Source organism: Rhea americana, unplaced genomic scaffold (assembly GCF_003343005.1).
Source record: "Rhea americana isolate MKP2758 unplaced genomic scaffold, rheAme1 scaffold_28, whole genome shotgun sequence".
Taxonomy (NCBI): Eukaryota; Metazoa; Chordata; class Aves; order Rheiformes; family Rheidae; genus Rhea; species Rhea americana.
The window spans coordinates 1,214,271-1,232,917 of record NW_028186401.1 but is presented as its reverse complement, the minus strand read 5'-3'; the positions used below and the strand labels follow the sequence as shown (position 1 = coordinate 1,232,917).

General features: G+C 37.7%; 1 protein-coding gene across 9 annotated transcripts in view; it reads left to right on the top strand.

Annotated features, from left to right (window-relative positions):
* Window positions 1-18,647, top strand: part of MEF2A (myocyte enhancer factor 2A) — a 93,932-nt gene extending 75,285 nt beyond the window's left edge. For 6 of the 9 annotated variants that reach the window (XM_085308611.1, XM_085308618.1, XM_085308610.1 and 3 more), the window contains 5 exons: window positions 2,114-2,304; window positions 4,027-4,050; window positions 7,718-7,844; window positions 13,827-13,953; window positions 14,462-18,647. In XM_085308611.1, the coding sequence (XP_085164737.1) occupies window positions 2,114-2,304; window positions 4,027-4,050; window positions 7,718-7,844; window positions 13,827-13,953; window positions 14,462-14,858 (866 nt within the window). In that variant the 3' untranslated portion in view covers window positions 14,859-18,647. The remainder of the gene's footprint in view (window positions 1-2,113; window positions 2,305-4,026; window positions 4,051-7,717; window positions 7,845-13,826; window positions 13,954-14,461) is intronic. The other 3 variants (XM_085308614.1, XM_085308615.1, XM_085308617.1) reach the window with 1 other exon arrangement.

Here is an 18,647-nt window from a genome sequence, read left to right as displayed (position 1 = left end):
AAATATACTTTTGCAATGATTCTTAATACAGAAGGARGAATGCTGACGTAAAAAGCTTTTACTTTTCTCTGCTCTCATTGTATCCTTACTTCCCCACATGATCTTTGAGGAAAAATTTGTAGAATTCTCACAAAAARAAGGGATTCCCCTACATCTCCTACAGAGGCTTCAGGGAAATACAAAATTGGAAAACACTCCCCCCTCAGCCTTGAAAAACACGTGGGATGTATCGGCTCCTCCAAGTATGGCTAGGCTCTGCAAAGCAGGAAATCCGCAAACRAAGTAAAGCCAGAGCTTGCAGTGCTGATCTTAAACTTGAGAATTTACTGCTCATCCGTATGTGAACAAGGATACTGTGGCTGCTACTTCTACGTTCGGATTTTTTTCTTTAAAAATATGCCGCTGTAATTTAATTTGTTGTTTTAAGAATTTAACTACGAAAAGAAAAAACCCCAGAAGACTGATGTTAAGAATTATAGCAAAGTCCATACTTGTAGTCTGAGGATATTCCAAAAGATGTTTATAAAACAGAAATTAAGTTAAGACTCGGGCTTCCATTTATGGTGGGGAGGGAGGTGGTGACAATGGCAGTTGGCAGCTCCCCGYGGTGTAACAAGGCTCCGTGCTAAGAGAGGATGTTTCCTCATCAATGTCCTAGTGAGTYTGCAGGTTCTCAACGTTTATTAGCTAAGTACTTTATTGGTCCCAGTCACCTTTATCAAATGTTGTGCTGTCCTACTGATAACATCTTACTGTTCTACAGTCTCGATGAGCTTTTAAAGGCATTAGAAATTTCACTAGAGATAGTAGAATGTGACACTGACAACTTTCTTATTTTAATTGCCKTTAAATTAACGTGTACTTAATGTAATAAAATTGGATTGGGCACAGGGGCCTATTCAAATTAGAATAATGGTACAAAATTCATGCCAGCATGGCGCTACAGGCTATTAGACAAGAATTTCACACAGAGCAAACTTTGTGTAATAGAGTTGCCCCTGAATTATGGCTGTAAAGGCCACTTTCAGAACTGGAATGTTAGTCTAAACATAATCTTGTTATAAATTGTACTTATTTATACACATATGTACACAGCTTCTGTAGTGTTCGCCTCTCCCTGTTGTAAAATTCCCTCATTTACATTTTTTTTTTTAATTTGCAGATGAATAAGGTGTATGTATTTGGGGAATTGTGGCTGTAAATATGATAGACTGTTGGAATGCAGCTTTCGAAAAATTGTCTGAAAGTATGTTTTAATTAATGTGATAGGTGCCTGTGTGCCTTCCTACTGGAAAACAGAATACCAATACACAAAATTGCTTTAGTGTGCCGTTACTTCTCTCTGATGCATTTTGAGTGTGGTCTGAGGCCTATATCTTGAGCATTACTGTGCTTTGGAGATCTCAGTGCTAGCAGTCAGCACCTGGAGGCTTTGRCTTGTCTGATTCTCCCTTGATAAGTATCAGGAGAAAGAGAGAGAAAGACCTGTCTGGAATAAACGGATGGATATAGCTGATACGTATGTCTGTGCCTAGWGCTTGGAATGAATGTTAAGAAAATGGATTTGTTCTCCTCATCCTTGCTAAATATAATAACCAGACAGCATATATTTTTGAGACTGAAGTTAATGTTATTAAAGGATAGATCCTGGAATRTTACAGGTGCTTGAAGAAGCCTCTTCAGAAGTGGAGACTTTAGGGGCTGTTTTTTATTCACACTGGCAGCAGTGCACTCTAATTCATGTTCTCTGTGGGGCTGGGGGGGGTGAAACAAGGTACATGTTTTTTTGCCAGCTTTGCCTAGAACTTCAAAGGACAAAAAAAGTGGATGATCGTAAAAGTAATTCTTTGTCAGTATGCCCTTTAGAGGATTTAATGTGCACCAACATGCCCTTGATGTGATACTCCCTTACTATCCTGTACTTGCCTATACTACCATACTGATCTTCTGGTGAAAGTGTTTCTTGTTTGATTGATTATTCTGTGCTGCTCCTATTGTGGAAAAGTTTGTTATTGAAAATTTTATAAAAGTAATATCATTTGTACATCTGCGTTAAAACTTTGTATTACTACTTCTCTTCAGTCTTAAGATGTGTGTGTTTTTCCTGTTTCAGGTAATGGTTTTGTGAACTCTCGAGCTTCACCAAGTCTCCTTGGAACTACTGGTGGTGGGAATGGCTTAGGCAAAGTCATGCCTACAAAGTCTCCGCCTCCACCTGGAGGAGGTAATCTTGGAATGAACAATCGTAAACCAGATCTCCGTGTTGTCATCCCACCCTCCAGCAAGGGTATGATGCCACCACTGGTAAGTTAAAACACTTGTTCTATAGTTAGCTTTGGGTTTAGGTTAGGAATGAAAYGTTCTGTTCCCACGTGCAGGGACAAAGTATCTCAAATACTTACTATATGCTATAGTAATAGAAAAGCCTTTGTGTTCAGAAATTTCACTAATGAAAATCTTAAGTTATAAATAAATGCCTAGCTTGGAAAAAGTACATTTCAAGATTTTTTTTTAAAGCGTGAAATAGTCATCTGACCTAAATGTGGTTAGAGTGCAATTCTAGAAAGAGATTTGAGCTTTATTGTTTTGATTTGTCATCTCTTTGATTTGTTTGTACTGAGAAGTCTATTAGGTTGGGGAGGTAGSTTTTTAAAAGGATTATGCATTATTCTGTGCAGGAATGGTTGGTCTTACTGATAGTATGAACTATATTAAGATGACCCAAAACATAATTGACTCTCTTTTTCCTAGGTTGTAATGTTTGTAGGGTGCAAAATGTTGCTTTGTGAAAATTATAGTCTGAGAGGAATGCCTTGTTTGGCATAGTGTGCTGGAATGTAACCTCTCATGTCCTCTGTTGGATGTCATGTCTTCAATGGAGACATAGAAGAGTAATGAGGATCAGTCTCAATACCTGCGACTAAATGTTTTTTTTTTTTGTTTTTTTTTTTTACTTTTCAGTACTACTGTGTTGTTTGGGATGTTGATAGTAATATTTGTTCAGCCTAGGTTTAGCATAGCATGCAAGGTTTGTGTCAGGCGTGAGGCAACCACAGCACAGAGGCCAGAACAGGTCTGTCGGGAAGAGTTACTCAATTCTTCTTCTAATTTGGTTGGCCAAATCCTTTGGTCCTAGTCTTTCACTGTTGTGCAGAAATTCAGAGGATCTGTGTGCTCATTTTCTTTATTTCCKCATATAGAAGGATGAACCGTAACCAAAAGGAGCAGGATATAAACACCATAAGCACTCTCTGTACTGTTCYTTGTTTTCAGGCTATCACAAGTAGTTACATTTAGTACTGGTATTAACATTAAATAATGCAACATCAATCTGAGCAACGGAAGATATAATAAGGTTTGGACTAACACTGAAGTTTTAGATTCTTTAGAAGTACGTGAATAGAATATGTGAATAGAAGATAAAAGGAAAATACCGACTGATTTGTAAAGGGAAAATTATGCTTTTAAATTTATTAGAAATAGATACACAAAGAGGATTTTTGTAATACAATGATTCTAATATTAGCAGTATATTATAGTATGCAGTACCTATTTATTTCTTCATTCTCAAGAATGACGTACAATTTAATTTGTTTTTTGTCTGTCTGTTTTGAAGAAGTAGAAAAGAGTTTTCTGAGTAGAGATGCCTGGATGGCATAATGATTATACATGAAAAATATTTTGTTACTGAGCTGTATGTTTATTGGATGAGTTCAGCCAGAAAGTGATGTGTTCCCTATCTCTGTATGATGTCAGTGTGTAGCTGTGTCCTTGTTTTTACAGGCTCTTTCTGCATTAATTTTGCCACAGTGTGTTTTTTTTATATATAGTATTTTTTTATTAATTGATCTAAATTACATGAAGTATTAGACTTGCTAATAGTGTTTTTTACAGAATCAGGTGGCAATTTCGCATTACTAATGACAATACATAAAAATCTTGAAGCACAAACGTGACTTTTCTTTCATTTTTGAAAGCAATGCTATTCTTAGTAACTGTGTTATCCCTCTTGTTTGCTGAGTACAGTCGGAGGAGGATGAATTGGAGTTGGTGAGTTTGGGCTCGTGTTTGATGAGAGAGAGCAAGATGCTGAAAACTTACTTTACTACAGTTTTTAACTGTAGTTTCATTACATATGTAAAGTAATTCCAGTGTTCCCTTGGTAGCAGACAAAAATACATTTGTTTTATCAAAACCAAAACCCCACCGATTCAAGTTGACAACACATCTAAAGTCTAGCATTTTCTATTTGTAAACCTCTCTTTTTTACGAAAAAAGCTTTYTATTTTTCTTGGAGGGAACATTGGAAAAGAGCCTTACAGAGTAACTGTCCATGTGTATAGGATGCTTACTGAGTTTTAATAAAATATAAATAACCAGCTGTGGACCCCTAAGTTATTGAAATATTTTTAGAAAGTGGCTTCACTCATGAAGTTCTTCAGATTGTAACACAAGCCCTGTATTACTTCTCTTACTTTCATGGAGATTACATCATTGCTGGTGAGGTCACCTTTTTAGAGGTTAGAATTATTTCATCCTGCGTGAGATTATCAAACCACAGGGGTGTTCCCTGTTTACCAAAAGAAACAGAGAATTGCAAAAGAATAATTCTACCTTTTTCCAGTGGAAAGATATTCTGGTTTTGACAGGAAACCCTTGGGATTTGTGTTTTTCTATTTTTTCCAAAAGGTTTTAACATTTGGCATTCCCTCTGGAAAATAACATAAGGCTCCAATAATTCAAAACTTATTTTTAGAGCAGTTTGCAAATTGTTTAGCTGCTGTAGCACAAATCATGCAGAAGGTGCTGCATCAGGGAGTGATTGTAAAGCTACACGGAGAATTCAGCAAATCGTATACCTTGACTTGTTTTTGAACATGGACCTGTTGCTAATATGAGGCTCTAGTTGCATGAAAGCATGGGAAATGTAGTGATTTAGATACATTACTTAATGAATGCATGTTATTGTTTGATATATATTTAACCTTAAACATGAGTAATTTGCATTAGTAGATAAGGAGAATTGATTTTTAAAAAGCTAGTATTTAAATTTTTTATCATTTTATTGGAATGACTTGCTAATTGAGCAGAGATAAACAGCTGTGTTGGGGTATCTAGCTTCCAGTACAAGAACTAGAACTTTAAGTCAGCATAAAAATAAATAAATATAAATACCATTGCATGCATCTCAGTAATTGGAATGATGTGAAATCGTTTGAGTTGAGGTGTTCCTCACTGCTGGAATTGCTATGCTCCTTGCCTTGTGAAATGGTGTGACTTAACAAAGAATATTTGATTTATGGATGCTATATGTAGAGTGGGCCCTCTAGTGGCTGTAAGGATGGGCTCATCTGTTAGGAAACCAGGCACACACGAAGGGAAAGTAGTAAGTATCTTCCTCAAACAAAAACTCCTAAACATAGTAAGTAAGTGTAAAGTACGCCTGTAATGTTATCTCCCTTATCATGCTAATTAATGCTAAGAAATCGTTCCAAATCATGTCTGTGAGCATCAATTCTGTCTAGCTGCAACTAAAAATACTTAGAATATGTAAAGCAGAGGAGGTAGCAGAGTTGCATAGCAGGGGTCAGATTCCTCCTTTTACTGCTGTCATTTGCACCAGTTAAAATTATGCAAGATGTCTTGAATCTTTCTGATTGACTGAATCTCCAAGTGCAGTAAACGTTACACGCATCAGAGTATTTCTCAGTGGCTTTATTCGCCTGAGTGTTTAGGAGTTACGTTCAGAAATAAATCACGTCAGAAAACCAGCTTTATTAGCTATCCCCCCCCCCCCCAAAAAAAAAAAAAAAAAAAATCCCATGGGTAAATCCTTTGGTCTGGATTGTTTCCCAGTATGTTCCTCTAACTTTTCCATTATACACTAATCCCAACTTTGTAGGCTGCCGTCCAAAAACCCTTTGGAAAAAGGTCAATATCTGTCAGACACAAAAATCTACTTCAATAACATATCTTTACGTCAATAAAATAGGCCTAGTGGACATTTTCAGAAGTACRTGAGCGATTTAAAAGGATAAATTATATACAAAATCAGTGGGACTTTCTCTGTGACTGTAGGGCATTTGAAGTCTGGGAATTGTGCAGCAGTGTAGGTACCTCTTTGCTGAAGAAACACCAAAATAGTCTCCAGACTCATATTTATGAGACTCAGGGAGCTTTCCACAGCATCCAGATAAAATGGTGATCAGAAGATTGTAGCTGATGGAGGATTGTAGCCATTTTTAACATGGTAGTTGTGGTATACTCTTTTTTTTTTTAACTGAGAAGACGCAAGTCCAAGATTGATAGCCCTGAATTCATCTTCACAAGTATTAGCTTAAATTGAGTAGAGCCATCTTTCTGTACCTGCTCGTTCCATTATTATTATAAAGGGAAACATGCATTTTTAATACTGCTCGCTCTTTCAAGATCAGAGCGGAGAAAAAATGAAGTACTGCAGATACTGAAATATTTGTATGTCTGTCCTAAATGAGAGAAAGTAATAAGGTTCTGTCATTCATTTAAAGTTAGGAAATTAAATTCTCCCAAAGAGCTAAGAAGCTACTATTATAGCAAACATTTTTTTTTCAGGGATAGAGGGAAAGTTGCTTTAAAAAAAAAGCATTTAAAATAGTTGAAATTTACCTCCCTTAATCTCAAATTTTCTTTGAGAATGCAGAAATACAGAATACAGGGAAAGTAAAGATTTCTGTGGGTAAAACTATAAGCATGTCTTGTTTAAAAATAAAAACGCAATGTTGCCTGCTCTTGTCACCATCTGGCAAGGCTAAATGGTGCTGAACTGCRTATTTCAAATAAAAGATTTAAAGTTGCCTTCATGAATAACAGTGCATTCTGTGGCAGAATAGCTTCGCTGTCTGGTGGTATTCACCACAATACTTAAGTAAAATCTTTAACAATTTTCTAAACAGCAAATTTTGTTGAAGGGTTTAATTTGAGTGATATGTTTGCTACAGATRTTCATTCCAGTATATGTCATATAAAGACTGTTATTAAAAAGCCAGTTCACGCCTAGAGTTAGACAGAAGAGATCATCTGAGACAATACAGTTTAGCTGTTTTTCCTGTCAAAAAGCACAGTTGCTCTGTGCAAACTGAACTGTCACGTGCTCTGAAACATATCTGCAATATAATAAGTATTTTCAGTTTCTCAGGAACCATGGGAACTACAGGATTATCTCATCACCRCGGTTTTATCAACACAATGATTTAGAAGATCTCTGTTTTTCTTTTAGTACAGGTGCACTTAGCACAGTGCCAAAGCTGGCAGCTAAAATTTTGAAAATCAGATAAGCAACTGGAAAACAGGAACCTCTCCTTTCTAATAGAACAGCATCTCACCATGTGCCCTAAATCCCCTATAAAAATGAGGCTTACAACTTTTAAATCCCTTAGGAACTTCTGAAAATTGTAGGATTGTCTTGTAACTCAAATTAACACTGTTGAAATCTGCATGCATGGGAGGGGGAACTAGTGCATATTGATTCATTTTTCATTTCAGTTTGCCMAGATCAATTTGGTTTAGCATTTGAAATGTTTTGTAGAAGAAAATCCATCCAGACAAAAAAGGATATTTGTTTAAATAGCAATAAGACACAGAAACACAAATTTATTTGAATATTATTTTTATAATAACACATAGTTTTCCATTGTTCTAACTGACATCACAACATGTTGTTATTTTTAATCATGTGCAGAATACCCAAAGGATAAGTAGTTCTCAGTCTACCCAGCCTCTTGCTACCCCTGTGGTGTCTGTGACAACTCCAAGCTTGCCTCCACAGGGACTGGTGTATTCGGCCATGCCTACTGCCTACAACACTGGTAAGCGTTGTTTTTCATAAGTGGCTCGATTTGTCAGATGTACAAAGCTTTTGTGATTCATAAGCTCATAAAATTTGCATTTTTGTGACACTTCACTTTATTTTCCTATTGAGTTCAGGAGAAGGCTCTTATTCATCAAAAAAGAGCTTTTAGCATGTAAAATGTGTGAATGTTGAGACTTGCATCAGGAAGAAGCTTTCAGTCATTCAGGTTGCACACAGCTGAGGGGTCGTAATGAAATGCATTGCATATAGCAGTAGTATCCAAGCTGTCAGTCTGAGAACTGAAATATTTCAGATTGAAGCAATAGTGATACTTCAGCCAACTTCAGTTTTGCTCTGCTCGAGTCCAACAGCACAAAGGAATCAGATTCTTTTATGGGGATTTTCAATTTACAAAAAAGCCCTGATGTACAAAATCAAYGTTGTGCCCCTTCTCTTCAGTAATTTTAGCTATAGTGAGATGGGGAGTTGCTGAAGGGTGTTGCCAGCATGTGATYATTGGGGATCCATCTGTTACCTATTGAACCTTAGAACTGCTTTCTGTCCAAGTTAGGTGTGATGCAAAGAATTTGATAATGTAAGTTGGTAATTAGTTTGTCCTTTTGTTGGAATGTAGTTCAGGACGTGATGCTTTATCTCTGTGACAGTAAACTTTGACTTCAGTCTCAGAAGTTCAGTTTTTGTTACAGACCCTGTGTGCAATTGGTAAGGGAATTTTTGTAACCGTTTCCTTGAAGGACTACAACCTTAGAGCCACAAAGGCCTCAGGTTGATTACTGTGATCTATGATGCATAGTTTAATTTTCAAATGCACCTCCAGAGAAATTACATTGCAGATGAGTATGAATAAATTTTGTAAGTCAGAGTTAAAATAGGCATTAGTTAAAACCCTGAAGGAAAATAAAGGAAGTAATTCCCCTGTTCACTAGTCATCTTAGGTGAAATCTAATTTGGACATTTAAAACTAAGTGGTGTAATTTGTTAAAACAAGAATTTTTGAACTGGGGAGCATTACTTTGGCAATATTAGTATTTAAGTGGTGTTTGGTAKGCTTTCAGATTTAAAAAAAAATCTCTCTTTGCAATGATAGCTCTTAGCAACTGAGCTGCACTAGGGAACTTCTATTTATAGCTGCTCAACTCGGGCTCTCAGGCTTGACAGAAGAGCCTGGAGCATTCTCCTCTTCTTCCCATGAGCCCAGGGAGAGCCACATTTCCAGTAGAGGAAATTCCCTAGTAGCTTTTCTTCCTTGGCCCCATATCRTCGTCAATGGAGCAGGAAGGCAGCGGGCAGACAGGAGACGCTCAGGAACCTGGGAGGCAGTGGGAGACGTGCCAGGAAGAAATAGAGCTCTTTTCGTTATGGAGCCACAGAAATACCGAAGAAACAAGAATGCATTATCATCTTACAAAGTCCAGTGACCCTTCCCTAGTCTTTAGGTGGAGTTTTGGCAGAGTCTGTTTGGAAGGTCTTCTCTGGCAACCTCCTGAGATTCACAAAGTTTACGTGGGCCACTCATGGCTTTCGTCGTGAGATTTGAAAATCACTGGGTGTCTGTCATCTGTCTGTCATCAACTTTGGAAATTTGGTAGAATCCTATGCCTGACCTCCACATAGTCCTGTTGTTCCTCCCAAATCTATGAAAGTTAATTTTACTATTTAYTTTGTGATATACTCTGATTAGAATTAACATCCAGTCATGCTAAATACTCTGCAAATGAAAGGGTAGATGTATTTCTTTGATGGCATAGTCTTAGGCAATGAACATTCTTAATGGAGCTTTTTGCAGCATTGAGTATATGAACACTGTTTACAAGCACAGGGACTTGAAGCATTTTTTAATGCACACTGAGCTTTGTGAAACTGAAGAACAGAAAAAATAAGGTATGAAACATTTTAAAATAAAAATTATGCCATTGTTTAAACAAAGCATGTCTTTTTTGAGAGGGCAGGGGTGAGCTTATCTTGTTTTATGAGCTGTCAAGTGTTCCTGTGGGTAGTGAAATCCTAGACTTAGCAGTTGGCAGCTGAGATCTTTCCTTTTCTCAACAGAAGGATGGTGGAAAAAAAAACCCAAGAGGGCACAGTAAGGAACATTAAAAATAAGGATAGTATAGGGTTATTGAGTATGTGCGTGTGATTGTTCATTTAGCACCTTTGCTGGTCTAGTATCAGTGACCGAAGGCTCTTACCTTTGTGCATAGGCCAGGACATGTCCAGAAATCTTTGGGGTTCTCTAGAAAATGGCTAGAACCTGAGTGAGAACTTCAGTGTGTTTTACAGATTTGTTTGAGCCTTTCCAAGGAAGGAAGCCATCAAGAATCTGTAATTCTGACAGATGGGTAAGATAAAGTATGCCATCCACTTGCAATCCTTTTTCCCAACAAGAAGACATGATATTATATACATTTCGCTCCATTTCATAGCTTTGAAACTCTTTACTTATTCTTTATGACTTCATATAGTTATTGGTTTATATTTGTAGCCATTCTCCTCCTAAACAAATTCAAATCTCTTGGTCTGCCTTCCCCCTACCTCCAACTCTATTAATGTGTTCATTAACTGATATTTATTCCCTTTCAGTAATTTTGTGCACTGGTTTACCTCAGCAGCACTGCTCCAAACAGTCCTTGGCACGCCCGAGGTTTGCATTTTGAGAGGGACTGTTTAGTCATCAGTAATAGTAAATATTTATACTCTAGTAATACTCAACTAAATTGTTAAACATTTATGCAAATAATCACTACTTGGTGGGGGGAAGTTAAGAGTCTAAAGATGTGAATGAAGGAGAAGATAGAGTTGCAATGATGATATAAGGAGCAGAGTGAAGAATTGTGCTTGGTGACTTGTTTCAGATTATGAGCTTAACTATGACTTTGCTGAATATAAAGCTCTGTTTCATTTTGATTTTTACTCCCGAGATTATTTATTGCACCTGCTAGCTGTTTAAAGTAAACAAATAAATGGTCTTCTGAGCTGGGACCAGTCCTTGGGTTGTTCGCCCTGTCGCCTCGCAAACCCCTGCATTCTCTGGTGCAGTGTGACGTTGACCCGTGAAGCAGTGTTGTGTGTGTCCCTTAGCCAGAATAACTTGGTGGCTAAAGCAGGCTTTTGGGATGAATGGGGCTGCAGTCTGAATCTCAGGAAACCGAAACTGGATTCTGCACTGCAGACCTGTTCTGTTATCAGTAGGACAGGGTTTTAAAAGGCAGCACATCTCCTTTGGATAGTGCCGTATTTTGTGAAGAGCTTTGAGCCTTCAGTGTTTGTTTTTATTGGACTGAGCCTTTCAGGGGACTTGCATAAAGGAATTTGGCGTTCAGACCTCAGTACTGTCAGGGAAGGCATCCCTTATGTAACAATTTCAGTCTTGCAGTTCACGGACCTTAGGTACCTAAATTGTTTTGGGGCGATTGGTTAGATTTTTTCAGAGATGTAAAGGGTAGGTCTAACCCTTAGATTCTTGATTAAAATCTTGGATATCAGTCTTGCATGAAGATGCTAGTCTATCTGTTTGGCTGGAGAAGTACTCTTTCTGCAGGTTGCTGGAGGAAGGGCCGGAGGAAACTGAGGTATTTGTTCTAGCGCTTTCTATACGTGTTTTTAAGTAGTCAAAAAAGCAGAGATTAGTTAAATAGTAACTTATATACTTGAGCAGAGCAAAACATATCTAACCATCACCTGAATTATATTAATGGTTTAATGTCAGCTGCTTGCAAAGACATAAATTTCAAAGGCATCTCCGCGTCTGTTAAGGTCAYGCTGCAGTAATGGTTTCCATCGTGTCGAAGGCGCTCTTGTGCCGGTGCGGCTTTTCTGTTCTGCAGCAAGCCGCTCGCATAGAAATTGGCATCCTGCTTTTACTGCCAGCGGATATATTATCACTTACGGGAATGGTAATGCAGTGCTCTGCTTGTGCAGTGGTATATGTAATGTTAGGAAGAGGATCTCTTCTAACCTCTGCCATCAGCCACTCTCTACCTAAAGCGCCAAAAGTGAATTGTCCATTACCATAAAAGCTGTAATCGCAAAGAAACAGCGCACGGAACCGAACTCCTACAAACGTTTGCCTCAACACAGAAATCCCATGGGCACAGAACCTCAGGCCTTTGCTCTCCCTGCAGCTTGTCATAGCTCTGGCTGCCCTGAATGTTACTGAGTGCAAGTATGATTGGAGGGTTGAATTTCCAGAAAAGAAGAATGAAGCTTTTTTCCTTTTTAAAAGAAAAAAAAAATGGACTTTTCTTTTGTCTTGTAAAAGGGCTTTGGATTGATCAGCTTGGGAGAAATTCCTTCTGTATCCATGCAGAAATAGTGAGGTTTTTTTTCAGAGTTTAAATAAAAATGGCATCAACTGAGAAATAGATAAATAAAAAGGCAGCGTACATAGCTTCACCTACCAGGGGAGTTCTCTGGGGTTCCCAAGGTCTTCATGAAGACCCCTGCAGTGGTGCACCTGCATCTCTGTGTGGTACATTAAGCCTATTGGCTTTCTCCATAGGCCATGAAAGAGTAGCCTAAAAGTTGTCCACAGGAAACAAGCTGGAGGAGGAGAATGGGGAAGCTGTTCTAGAAAATTTATCTCAAAAGAAACAATCTTAAATAATAATGGTTTTGTCGTGTTAGGGTAATGCTTTAGCACATTTTGTAGAAGACCAACTTCAGTGGAGTTTTTGGTTCATCTGCTGGCAGTGTAAAATAGTTCTCAAGAGAGCAGAAATTATTTTCTGGAAGCTCTGTTACAAAATAATTAAAAGCAGAGAAGTGTTTGCAGCTTTGTTTTAAAACTTGAAAGAAAAGCATAAGCGATAATGATGATGTGAAAATAACTTCCCAAGTGTGAATGAAAAGCGAGAAGCAGCTAAGCATTATAGCCCAGCCAGAAATAACAGCCAGTCACTGCCTATTGATTAGAAATATGTGCTATTTTTCTAGTATCCATTTAAATTGTATTTCTGAATAATGGTATTTTTCCTTTTAATGAAAGCTTTGATAGAGAGATGACTGCTTATTCATACATAGAGGGACCCTAGTGAGAGGGAGGGAGGACGTGATCCTTTGCAGTAGGGCTGCACAAGTCAGATGAGCGGTGGGTTGATAAGGATTCCCGCTGCAGTGACTTTGGCTCATCCCGTCATCGCCGGGAGCATCCCCGGCTCCCTGTGCGCCGCCTGCAGCGGCGGGTGCATCCGTCCCTGCCGTTCACGGGCCCTTTGCCTGGGGAGCCAGGCAAATAGCAGCGTTTTGGGTTGGTTGGAGCTTGTAGGACTGTGAGTGCTTTGTAACCGACGAGCCGGCCAAAAGGTCTGTGTGTTCTGATTGCCTGACTAGCCACTGCCTCCCGTCTGGATTGTATGTTTTATTTAGAACTGAACCAGAGCCAGGCTGTCTTTAAGTTCAAGGCAAGAAACACCCTTGTCTTTTAATGACTTGTATTAATTCTTCCTTGTTTTATTTTGAAATCTCCAGACAGACTCAAATCTTCAGGAACTGGAAATACTTTGCTTGGTGTAAGACATGCTAGATAATGTGCATAACTGTGTTGTACCCATGGGTTTAAAAGAAGCCATAGAGACAGCAGCAAGCAGTAATCAATCAAAGGCAGAAAATAAATATGGTATTTGGCGACTGCTGTCCTGTTAAGATCCTCATGAAGTTATTAAGGCTGCTCACAGACTAAAAGCTTTTTTTTCATCTTTAGATGCCTTTGGGACACTTGCTATTTGATTGGAGCAGGAAACTTTTATATTTGTGCTTGTATACATACATACAAATGTATGCGTATATATTATATACGTATGTACATACAAATTTAAATACATGTGTATATGTAAGTGTATACAACTGTATATTTAACTATATATTTACATATATAACTATATATAGTTGTATATACTTATACAGATGTATTTAAATTTCTATATATGTGGATATGTATAAGAAAATGTATTAACTATTTTCTTTGTTTTTTCCCTCTCAGATTACTCCTTGACTAGTGCAGACTTGTCTGCCTTACAGGGATTTAACTCCCCAGGAATGCTATCTTTAGGGCAGGTATCTGCCTGGCAGCAGCACCATCTAGGTCCAGCAGCCCTCAGCTCTCTTGTGTAAGTAAATTTGATATTACTATGGTCTTACATGCAGGTGGGAGCTTCTGTCACTTTGACTAAGTTGAATAATCTTCGCTGTGAAATACTCAGYGCACTACCACTTTAATTTAATTTCTGTTACCCTGTGTGCAATGCCTTTCAAGTTTGCTTGTTTGTTGCAGGAGTAATGATGGGGTTTTTTTTATCCTGTTTGAAATTCAGTTCTACTTGGGCCAACAAGCTGCATCCTTTCAGACCCATCTTCTTACAAAGAAGATACCTCCATGATTATCTTAAATGTTTGGAAATACAAAATATTTCCGCTTGTTTTATAAATACAATTCAGACCCTTAATTGATGCTTTTTCAGCTTTGTTTCCTTGCTGAAGTAAGTTGCATTTATTTACATACTCATTTTGAGGGTGTGGAGCTGGAAGACTAAACCGTCATATAGACACATGAATTGTCACTTTTTTTTYCCCTTTCTCCTGTTTTCTTATTTCTTCCCTTGGTTTTCTTTTTCACAGTAGCGGCAGCCAGCTATCTCAGGGTTCAAATTTATCCATTAATACCAACCAAAACATCAACATAAAATCTGAACCAATTTCACCTCCCCGGGACCGTGTAACTCCCTCCGGGTTCCCACAACAACAGCAGCAGCAGCAGCCGCCGCCGCCGCCGCAGCAGCAGCAGCAACCACCACCACCACCGCAGCAGCAGCAGCAGCAGCAGCAGTCACGGCAGGAGATGGGTCGCTCTCCTGTCGACAGCCTCAGCAGCTCCAGCAGTTCCTACGACGGCAGTGATCGGGAAGACCCCAGAAGTGATTTCCATTCACCTGTTGTGCTGGGAAGGCCACCAAATTCAGAAGATAGAGAGAGTCCATCAGTAAAACGAATGAGGATGGACACATGGGTGACATAAACTTGCAGTGCTGCCTCTTCAGTTTTGTGTTTTCAAAATGAACTGTCCTGACATATCTAAATTTATAAATAAGGACGTGAAATAAGTATATTTATATGTATATACATACATGCATATATATATCTTAACATGCATATATATGTGCTAGTGTGTGTAGCATACACAAAATCATCAGGCACTTATTACAAACTTCTTGTATAGCTGCAGATGTCCCATGGTAAAAATGTAACAGAACAATCCTGTAGGTATTGATCTAGTCTGGCACTTACCTGGACTTGTTGTTTTAATAATATAACCTGTTTTGCAAAGAAACGTTGTACCCGTATTATAATCCTACCACACTAGATTGCAGAAACCAAGAGGGCTCGCCTGTAGTAATGTCCCTGTGTGTTTTATTAAAGCTGTATGGTTACTTGTAGTTAAGAAATAATGCTTTGTAGCAGCAGAGCAGTAGAAAAGCAGGAAGAAGAAAGCAATACTGTACATAAAATGACCTTTATATTACCCAACCTGGCATGGTCTCTATTGCAGAGGGTGCATGGAGAAGGGCTGATGCTATAAAAAACACAAAACAAAATCTTGTTTTGCACGTGCAAAAAAAAAAAATGTATTGGGTCAAAGAAGTGATTTTTTTAATAAAAGTGAAAGAGAGACATAGAGAACTCGCATGAACTATTCAGAAAATATTAGCCTAGAAGATAGAACATTAACAAAATAAAATTAATATATTAAGTTATAATTGGAATATGTTTGACAAATTTCTTTTTACGTTCATACCTTTGAAAAATATAGAAACTGATTTTAGCTCATGTATATTTTATATTAAAACAATACCCTAATGAATTGAAGACTATATATAAAGTTATATACAGTACTTTTGAACACATTCTGCTATGAATTATTTATATAAGCCAAAGCTGTATGTTGTAGCTTTTTTGTAGAGTATAGTTTTATCTTATTTTGACTTTCTAGTTTTTGCTTTCAAAGATGAAAAGGAAAAACTTGCAGGCGGAACCTTGGGGGAAAAATAAGCCATGAACACTTATATGTAAATTTAAATTTGAGCCAAACTCTTTGTGTATATAGCATCTTAAATATATTATCACCTTTGGTGTAAGTACCTATGTATTGTACGTTCACCAGATTAAAAAGTATATTTTTGTGGATTGACGCCAACTTGAAAAAAGGCGAGGTCCTTATTAAGTAGAGTATTCACTGTTTAATATTTACTATTTTGTTAAATATACTGTACTTTCTTTGGATTTTAATTATTATTAATATTATTATCCAGATTTTTCAGAGGGTGTATAAAGGGGTTGTCCCCCTCACTGGTGGTGAATGTGTGCCGTTAAATTGTAATCTCTGTGCTGTATGGTTAAGCTTCATTATACATTTTATATATATGTATATAAATAGCAAAGTGGCAAAAAAAAAATCTGGTGTTAAGTTCATCCTGCATAAATACTAAAAATCTGTTACAACACATTTTAAGGCATCATTTTAAAACTGCCTCTTTTGAGGAGGAAAAAAAAGCGGAAAAACTTGACTTGCTTTCTCATGATAGGGAGATAACACATATCAGATGAGCACAAAAGGGTTTTTTTAAGTGGTAAGTGGTTTGGGATAAAACCTCAGCCTCAGAAYTAGGTTGTTCCTCTTTGCTACTTCCTTGAAAAAGAGCAAGGAGGCCTGAGGCCCGTCGTGTTACAAAACCCAGCTAGCGAACGTTCTCGGCCTGTTYGCTGGTTTCTGCGCTAGCAGGACGTTTCCGGCCGTGGGGCTTGCGCAACGTGGCTGCGTCGCAGCCGGCTGCAGASGGCCGCTGGCGGCGGTGTCGTGTCACGCCGATGCTGCCTGCCCTGCGAGCGGCTGACAGCTGGCTTTGTGCAGCGAGTGTCTGAGAACCCCAAACCTTGGTATACAAGGTTACACCAACCTCCCTTGGTGTAACCGGTTTTGTATTAGCAAGTGTTCTTACCTTGTAGAAATCTAATGTTTTCAGATCCTTGCTCTGTCTCTCATCCTCCTGCACATGTGAACTATTCCTTCCTGCTGGGAACCACACTGAAAAGATACAGATCTTACTGCTGGTAGCTCTAATTTTTGGGGAAAAAAAAAAAACAGTGCTGGTTTTTTTTCACCCAAAGCCTTTTAAGGTTATCCCTGCTGTTTAATAATTTTTGCTTGGGCTTTTAGATTTTTTTTTTAACCTTATAATAATTAAAAAAAAAAACTTACTTGATACTGAAGTGTTAGAAATGGAAACCCAGTGCAGCCAGCTCTCGCCTCAGCTGCTTGCTTAAGATGTGACTGAAGACCTAAGTCACTGCAGACAGACTGCAAACCAGACTGTTGTCACAGCAGCTTTAAAACTTACGGGTTCCTGTTTGTTTCAGACACTGTTAGCGCTGCAAATCATTCTGCATTATCCCAGTGTTAGCTACTAGTTTACAAAACCCTACAGAGGAAATCGGTCTCTTTCTTTTGCTAATGCCAACTCTATTCCAAAGTGATTTAATTCACTTACTTACCACTTCAGAGAACCTTTTACTGCTTTGAAAAGCTATGTGATTTTTTTTCATTATTATGCACATATATGAACTTTGCTGTACATCTGAGTGGGAGTTCTGCATTCACATTTACTGTCTATTTTCTTGTGTGCCTTATAAGATGGCTTTGCTGACTGTATCACAATAGTCTTTATTTCTATGCAGGTTTTTAAACAGTACTATTACTGTTTTCTTAAAGAAAAAAGTTAAAGGTTAGCATTTATAATGAAATTGCACCAACTAGTTCAAAAAAAAAAAAAATCCGTTCTTAAGAATTGATACTGAGACTGTTAACATGTTGCCCCAAACCCTCTAACAGACTTAAGTCTTTAGGACGCCCTCCCCTGCCAGTGGGAAAATCTCTTGCGATTAAATAAATGGGAATTCTGATTTTTAATAACATGCAGAGCTAACTTTGAAACATACTTTTTTAAAAACTGTAAAGAAAGTGTTTTGTACAAAAAAAAAATAAAAAGACATAGCACAGATATTTCAACAGTTAAAAGAATGCTTTTTTTTAAAGTAAGTATACTGAATGAAGTTGCAGGTGGATCCAATTCTAGTTTGAACCCATTCAAGTCTGAATGACATAAGGTTTTCATCTTCCAGTGTGACAAATCACCTCTCCATCTTTGAGCTCTCACAGATAGTATTTAAGAGTACGTATGTAATCAGGGATTCGTCAGAGAAAAATGCTTTAGCCTTTCCTTTTACTTAAAGGACACTAATGCATCAGAAACGTACAAATTACTGTGCGCACAAGAAATACATAGTAAATAAGGAACAAAATGACTCCTAACAATTGATCATGGGAAGAAGTTTAATTAGAATGTGAAAGAAAGACTTAACAAATGTAAACATTTAAATCTTAGTAGAAACTTTCTTCACTTTGCTGTGCAAGAGAACACTGCTTTGCTATATTTAAAATGGCTTTTTTAAAAGAGATTTATGTATTTGGTAAATGTTTGTAGTCAACAGTTCACAAAGAAGCTGTTCACGGTTTAATGATGATAAGCCGTTTGGCGGCACAAGCTGGACTTTGTTGCCATCCTTGAGATGAATCTTTTAAGAAAAAAATAAGTTAATCTCAATTTTTTTCCCTGAATGTGTTGTTTTTCTTCAATATACAATAAATATTCTAGTGAACTTTTTATCAAATGGTTAAGAAAATGCTAGAGGTTGTTGTAAAATATTTGTATCCTGCATTCACTAAAGTAAAGATACTGGCTTTTACTGTGTA